At 36.1% G+C, this 8400-nt stretch overlaps 1 protein-coding gene across 1 annotated transcript in view; it reads left to right on the forward strand.

Annotated features, from left to right (window-relative positions):
* LOC107591910 (rhomboid-related protein 3-like) overlaps positions 1–8400 on the forward strand; it is a 62917-nt gene that overhangs the window by 43872 nt on the left and 10645 nt on the right. Inside the window, exon 5 of the mRNA XM_016281186.1 lies at positions 3594–3742. Coding sequence (XP_016136672.1) covers positions 3594–3742 — 149 coding nt within the window. The remainder of the gene's footprint in view (positions 1–3593; positions 3743–8400) is intronic.

Raw genomic sequence — 8400 nt, forward strand, 5'->3', positions numbered from 1 at the left:
AGACTGTAAAATTGGGGTAATATGATCATATTTTCTTGACCTGGTAAGGACTCTAGCCGCTGCATTTTGGACTACCTGTAGCTTGTTTATTAAGATGCAGGACAACCACTTAGCAGTGCATTACAATAGTCCAGTCTAGAGGTCATGAATGCATGAACTAGCTTTTCTGCATCAGAAATAGGTAACGTTTCGTAACTTGGCAATGTTTCTAAGAAGAATGCTGTTTTTGTAACATTGGAAATATGATTTTCAAAAGCCAAGTTGCTATATAATATAACACCCAGATTTTTGACTTTAGAGGAAGTAACAGTACATCCGTCTAGTTGCAAATTGTAATCCAAGAGATTCTGTTTACTGTCTTTTGGTCCAATAAGTAATATCTCTGTCTTATCCAAATTTAATAAGAGAAAATGATTGGTCATCCAATCTTATACATTTTTAACACACTCTGTTAGCTTAAATAATTTGTTGAGATATATAGTTGAGGAGTATCATCAGCATAACAGTGGAATATGTATATTGAAAATAGCAGAGGACCTAGGACAGATCCTTGTGGCACTCCATACTTTACTGGTAATAATTGAGATGACTCCCCGTTTAAATAAAATAGCGATCGGACAGGTAGGATCTAAACCATCGTAAAGCCTGCCCTTGAATACCTGTATAGTTTTGTAATCGATCTATGAGTATGTCATGGTCTATAGTGTCAAACGCAGCACTAAGATCAAGTAAAACTAGCAATGAGATGCAGCCTTGGTCTGATGCAAGAAGCAAGTCATTTGTAATTTTAACAAGTGCAGTTTCTGTGCTATGGTGAGGCCTGAAACCTGACTGAAATTCTTCATAGAGATAATTTTTTGCAGGAAGGAGCACAATTGAGCAGACACAACTTTTTCTAAAATTTTAGACATAAAAGGAAGATTTGAAATGGGTCTGTAATTTGTCAGTTCACTAGGATCTAGTTGTGGTTTCTTAATAAGAGGCTTAATAACCGCCAGCTTGAATGGTTTTGAGACGTGACCTAAAGACAATGACGAGTTAATAATATTGAGAAGTGGTTCTTCTGCTACAGGTAACAACTCTTCTAGTAATGGATCTAACAGGCATGTTGTTGATTTAGATGCAGTGATAAGTTTATTTAGCTCTTCCTGTCGTATAGTTGTAAAGCACTGCAATTTATGTTTTGGTGCGATAAATGAAGCTGAAGTATTATACTCTGTAGAATCTACATTTGTTATTGTATTTCTGATGTCATCTATTTTATCAGTGAAGAAATTCATAAAGTCATTACTATTAAACTGTGAGGGAATATTTAGATCGGGTGGTTGATTATTTGTTAATCTAGCCACTGTGCTAAGTAAAAACCTTGGATTGTTTTGGTTATTTTCTATACGTTTGTGGATATGCTCTGTCTTGGCAGCTTTTAGAGCCTGTCTATAGCTGGACATACTGTTTTTCCACGCAATTCTAAAATCTTCCAAGTTAGTTTTTCTCCATTTGCACTAAAGACTATGAGTTTCTTTCTTGAGAGAATGGTTATTTGTTACGGGGCTGAAGAGACGTGCGGATCCATATGCAAAGCTTTATTTGGAGAAGACAGAGACATGGTCATAAGACAGGCAGGGTCAAACAGTGGCAACCAGGAATATGGCGGGTCAGACACAAGAATAACACTAGGGCTAGAGCAGGTCGACGATCGGCAGACAGAATCAAAAAGGGGCAAGACTAAAGGAGAAATCCAGGAAACCAGGCGAAGATCAAAAACCGGAGAAAACAGACAAGGCAAGGCAAAACTAGGCTAAGGCAGGGAAACGAATGAAGGCTCTGTAGTGTAGCTATCCAAAGATATGCGCTAAACAATACTCTGACAGTATTACTGTTGTACCATGGCGCATGGTACAACAGTTTTTCTCTAACCTTTTTCAATTTGATGGGGGCAACAGCTTCTAATGTATTAGAGAAGATAGTGCCCATGTTGCTAGTTATTTCGTTTAGTTCATGTGGTACACAGAGCAGTTGAGATAAATCAGGCAGGTTATTTGTGAATCTGTCTTTGGTGGCTGGAACAATAGTTCTGCCCGGACGATAACGCGGAGCCATATAGTTAATATCAGTAATACGCAGCATGCACGATACAAGGAAATGGTCAAGAACATCATCACTTTGAGGTACGATATCTATATCAGTAAGATCAATTCCATGCGATATAATTAAATCTAGCATAGGATTAAAACAATGAGTGGGCCAGGTGACGTTTTGCTTGACTCCAAAAGAGTTTATTAGGTCAGTAAACGCAAGTCTTAATGCATCATTTGTATTATCAACGTGAATGTTAAAATCTCCGACAATTAGCGCTTTATCAACAGTAACCAATAGGTCTGAGAGGAAATCTGCTAATTATTTTAGGAAATCTGTATACGACCCTGGTGGTCTAGCCAGAGCAAGAGATACGATAGATTTCTTTTGCATATCTGACAGTGTAAAATTAAGCACAAGTATTTCGAATGAGTTAAACCTGTATCCTGTCTTCTGAGTAACATTGAGAATATCACAACATATTGTTGCAACACCGCCGCCACAACCAGTCTGCCGGGGCTCATGCTTATACCAGTAGCTTGGTGGAGTAGACTCATTTAGTAAGTAACATATAGTAAGATGGATTCAATACATTCAGAGAAATAATGCTGACTACATACGGTACAGACTTAAAGTAATGAAGCTTTATTTCCAAGATGATGCATGGTAACTTAAGCTCTGAATTTCAATGCAACATAGAGCAATACAGTAACAGAGGCCTGTATTGAATTATTAGAATCAATTTCTGATACTAATACCAGATATACTGTATGTTCATGTTAAATATTTCCTGCATAATTACGTACACAATGAAGTCTATTTTGTGTTAGATCAGTTACCTGTGTCGGCAGTGTGCAGCAGACACACACACACCTTAAAGAGTTAAATATATCACTCATTCTGCCTGAGAAAAAAAAAACCATTGCAGATAACATCTGAAGTAACAATTAATTTACATACGCATATCTTAAAAACTGATCCTGTGTGACTGATATGCTTCAAATCGAATAGGTCAGTGTTTTGGCTGTCAGTCAGTGATGCTCTCTGCCGGTAGGGAATAGTAAAATGGCAGTGCAAACACTTCCGTTGGCTTCACCGCCAAATGGCAGTTTAGAACGCAATGAGCAATCCAGTCATTATATAGATCAGTGGGTATGGGTAGTTACTGTAATAATACATGCAAATGCAGAAATTAAGTACATATGTAATTACATGCACTTTTCAGTTGGAGATCATATGAATCAACAGATTGGAATGATTCTTGAAGAATCATGTAACACAGAATTACAATTTAATAGTATATTAAAGTAGACAATGTTTTTAAATTGTTTTAAATTGTAATAATATTTCTCAATGTTACAGTTTTTGCTATTTTTTTTATCAAATACATGTAGCCTTGGTGAACATAAGAGGCCCCTAATTTTTGGATGGTATGTACTGTAGCGGCCCACTATGTTTTGAAGGACAGCACAAGTGTCACATTAGTAACAGGCTCTTACTTTCCACATTGTCCTCAGGTTATTGTCTTTATGTATTATGGATTCCAACTTAACCGCTGGGTTCTGCAAGTCTCATCACCATACTTCCTGAAGGGCCCATTGCCATACCACCCACAGCTCAGAGCTCAGGCCTGGCGCTACCTTAGCTACATCTTCATGCACGCAGGGTGAGTTACACACTAGCTATATTATTATTTTGGTAAACAGTGACTGATTATGTTAATATGATTATGTTTTTACATGAACATAAAGTATTTATTTGACTTCAAATTATTTTAATGTTAAATTAAGATTAGCTTAAACTTCCTTTACAGAAAAATAGTCCATTATAATCATCCTGGCAACCAATGTTAATTTCGTTGATGAATAATTTTCATCATAATTTTCGTCAACGACATTTTTTCACCGACGATAACGAACTAAAACTCTTTTTGAATGACAAAAACTATGACATTCATCTATTGACATTTTCGTCAACGAATAAAAACGAGTTAGGGAAGGACGATTTGGGAAGATATTCATTCTGAACGAATCTGCTGCATGGTTCGGAGGTTAGATGCGTACATATGAACCAGCGGGACATAAGCTAACATACACTTGATGTACGTCGCATAAAACGTTCAAAAATGTCAATATGTGGGAGTAAGAGAAGAGCAGAAATATAGATAAATCTGACGACGCAAGAGAGAACTCAGTTCAGTCCGGTTTTCTGAGCGCACACTGAAGCATACACACACAGAAAGCGCGTCTCACAGCACGCGAGTACTCTTTTGCGTCACATGAACAGAGAATTACACACAAAATGATGCCGAATTGTCTGTTTTTACGAGTATTCACGTAAACACAGTTGACTATGTCTTAAGTGAACGTAAACAGTAGGGAGAACGTGTATCAGTACATTGCAGCTGTCCATTCGGTTTTAAAGGGACAGCAGCCTAATTTAGTTGCTATTGTCGGAGTCATTGATGTTTATCAAGCAACAACAGAAAGACAGAAAATCACGCACTGCTCTTGACTGAAAAATTTTAGTAGCCCTAAAGATTAATCTAAATGTATTTATAGAAATATATATGTCCGCTTGAAAGAATGAAGAATATGGTAAACAGGTTGCTATAAAGAATGCAATTAGCCTATATAACCATTGGTATTTCATTAAAAAGTAGACCATGTTCTTGTTCTTTGTGAGAAGTGGTTTTATTTAATTTTAACATAAAGGTATGTTGTGTGTCACCGCAGTTAAATCGGTGTCTATCATGATAAAACCTTAATACCAAACCTATATAATGAGTTTGGAAATTTTAGAGAAATACTCAAATAAATGCACTGTAACTAAACCCATTAAATTTTAGCCGACTAAATTTACTGTAGATTTAGTCGACTAAAACTAGACTAAAACTAAAAACAATTCAGATGACTCAAATATGACTAAAACTAAATGGCATTTTAGTCAAAAGACTATGACTAAAACTCAATCAAAATTTGCTGTCAAAATTAACACTGCTGGCAACTATATTAAAATATGAATTTATATATTAGTATTGAACTGAAATCTAAGTAAATTTTCTGCCTACTAGCTAGCCAAAATACAGTAATCATCATGTCTCTTATGATCTTCTGCCCACAATTAAAACATGTTCCAGAGCATGCTAGTCGTTGCATGTAGCATAAGTTACAATGAACACCACCTAAAACCATCCACCTTCTTGAAAATGAAAAATGCAGAATTAAACTCAAACCTGCCTGAATAGCCACTAAAACCAGCAACAGACCATCTATCAAATTCTATCATCTATCATCTATCACTAAAACCAGCTTATAGCCATCTATCAAATTTGATATGCTTACTGTACCATATACAGTATGTATTAAAATAAATATTAGAGTCGTCCAAGCCTAATATTTACTACATTTTTTAGTTAATGCTTTTGAGATACTGTAAAAAATGGTATGAAAAGAGAAAGAGACTGCTAAGTGATATGAGATACATCAAGCCACTGGTATGTTACAGTTTAGTGGTCATTACACAAAAATAGTTGACAGCTCAATGCTACAGTTGACAAATCTGAATACAGAGAGATGTAAATAAGCAGGAATAAACCCTTTCTCAGGTGCATATCAGGCTTTCATGGTGCTTAACAAATACATTTTCTTTTTCTCTGTTGTAATTTAAAGAGTTATTTAATGTGTATGTCAAATCATCCAAAAGTATTGCAGCCTCAAAATGTGGCTCACTGCTGCTTTTAGACACTGCCAGTTTTAGATACTGCTTTGATTAGCTGTTTCTTTTCTGGCGTTTTAAAATGTGTACACCCTCAATGCAACATTTTCAGGCACACAAAGTGATAAAACCACATTTAAAAAAGCTTTTTTTCTGACATGGATGATTGAAGGCCTGTGTCCACGGTTGATAGAGGGCTTGAGCCCCTGTGATGTGCCTGATATGCTGTGATCTGTGGGGTTTAATGTTTTATGTTACACTCATCTACAGAGTAATCTCCCCATTAACTCAAGCTAGTGATCCGCTCTGTCTGCTGCACCAACAGAATCCCAATAGGAGAACACACAGGCGTTTTCAAAAGTCACTCTCTAACCTGGTTTCATCAGCAGCAGTGGGTAGGACATGACTCATTCTGAGATGGTGTCACAGCATTGCAGCATTAAAGACCACATGATATCATCCACATGGTCTCAGATGATCATCAGTTGTATCAAATATAATTTTGTTTGGAGCAGAAAAAGAAATGTTCTATTTGCATTGTCTGCTAACCTTTATATTTTGCCCTTCATATGATTCTGCTTGTAATCTTGTCGATAAAGGCCATTTTAAAGGACAATGCCAGAATAAAATGAGTATGTGGGTTGTCCTGTCCTTGAAAGTTTTGAGATTCCTTTAATAAATCTCACCACACAACAGATTGCTGGGACAATTTTTAATCCACGTTAATGCAATTCCTTAGAAAATTTATTTTAATATTTAAACTATAAACTATACTTTACACATCTTTACACTTTCTAAATGTACTTTCTTTCGCAAAATGATATTTAAATATTTTTTATGAGTGGCGAATTTGTGTTTACTGGAGGAGCAAAGCAAGAGTGCTGTTGCTCTGATCTCATGTAGTGATATTCAGAACAACAGCATGATTACGATCAATAAACAAGTTAATACCGAGACACAATGTTGCCAGTTCTTTTTTGCTCAGCTAACAAAAATAGTTCTAAACAAAGCCACAGCAGAATTATCTGTCACACTAATTTATTAAAGTACAGTACAGTATACATTATAGTACGTGTGTACAGTACAGTATCATTTGTATGTGATTGTATGTAGACATACTTTTTTTTCTTAATTGTGTCTTAAATGTGTGAGTGAAATGTGTTCTTGCTTTATCAATTAAAATTGTCCCTTTTATTTCAATCTTTTCATGGCTGTGATTTAATTATCTTTTATTCTGGAAACTGTGGATTTTGTTGAAGCAGAGATCAATTTCAGATCAGACCCCTAGCCATTCATAATTTAAAATCATTCATGCAAATTGTCCTGATAAGTAATTCAGTTAAGTTTATATTCTGTTTCTGGGGACATGAACTGTCTCTTGCTGTATAAGATGGATTGTGCTTATACTAAAGATTGGCTAATACATTCAGAGATGTTCACTTTCGGTTCAGACATTTTATTAAAGGCTCTCCAGTTTCATTTCTTTGTTTCTTTTGTCTATCGGGCTGATGTCTTCATCAGCATCCTGAATAAGTTGTTTGTCAGTGATTCTTTCTTTTGGCTCTCATCGTACACCATGACTTAAGTTGCATGCCCCAGTTATCTGAAGCTGAATGAATTTCTGGTTCTTGTTCTATTAGGATAATTATTCTGACCTTGTCCTGCTTCTTATTGTTTTAGATCTAGGTCCAGATTTTGCCCCACTGGGCTTCTATCAGCTCTATTTGGCAATGTTGAGGAGAGCCAAGTATGTGACATGAGGAACATTACCTGTAATTAAGTGTTTCTCTGTCACCAGATATGTCACTATTAAGTGCCAAAGTCATGTACGCTGTTGTAGATGTGAAGGACATAAAGTGTAACTGTCTTCCATGTGCAGTGCTGAAATTCAGAGAATTAGAGCAGTTGGTGAAGTGATCAGGGCTTTAGAAAAAAGCTGGGCTAAACAAATTGGAATAGGGGTGGAATTGGAAAATGACTCATGCCTGAATCAGGTTACTCGTGTGTCAGGGCACACCCACTACCAGGCCTCATCTCTAACACATTACTCTATTCTGACAAGAATTTGAAACTTTTATGCAAGATCACAGCAACAGCATTTTCAGTTCTTCCATAAATTAAGGTTTATTGAAACAAGAGCTTGTAAAGACACAAAAATGCATTAGAAAAACTGTTCTCTGCTAATTAAACCTAATGGCGTCATTTAAAGTTGCCCATAGACTGTTTAAATTACCAGATATTCTTGAGTTCACCACTGACATCTGGAGGTTGATAAGGGCAGGTGGAAAAAATTTAAAGTCCACACAACCTTCAAAAACTACATGGAGATATGATGAAAGTAATCCAAATGAATAGAGCAATTTAATCCAAGTCTTCTGAAAAGACATGATTACTTTATATGATAAACAGATTTAATTAAGGCTTTTATTCACGTATAAACATTGATGAGTGCACATACATAGAGCACATCAAATATGGTAAACAGAATCTCAATGTGAGAAATGGATTGCTGAGATTTTAATGGGAGTATACCAAGTTGTAAAAATCAAAAAAATCAAGCTACTATTGAAATAACTAAATATACAGACGGGGGGGGGGGGGGGGGGG

This window comes from Sinocyclocheilus grahami, unplaced genomic scaffold (assembly GCF_001515645.1).
Source record: "Sinocyclocheilus grahami isolate Dianchi unplaced genomic scaffold, SAMN03320097.WGS_v1.1 scaffold148.1, whole genome shotgun sequence".
Lineage (NCBI taxonomy): Eukaryota > Metazoa > Chordata > Actinopteri > Cypriniformes > Cyprinidae > Sinocyclocheilus > Sinocyclocheilus grahami.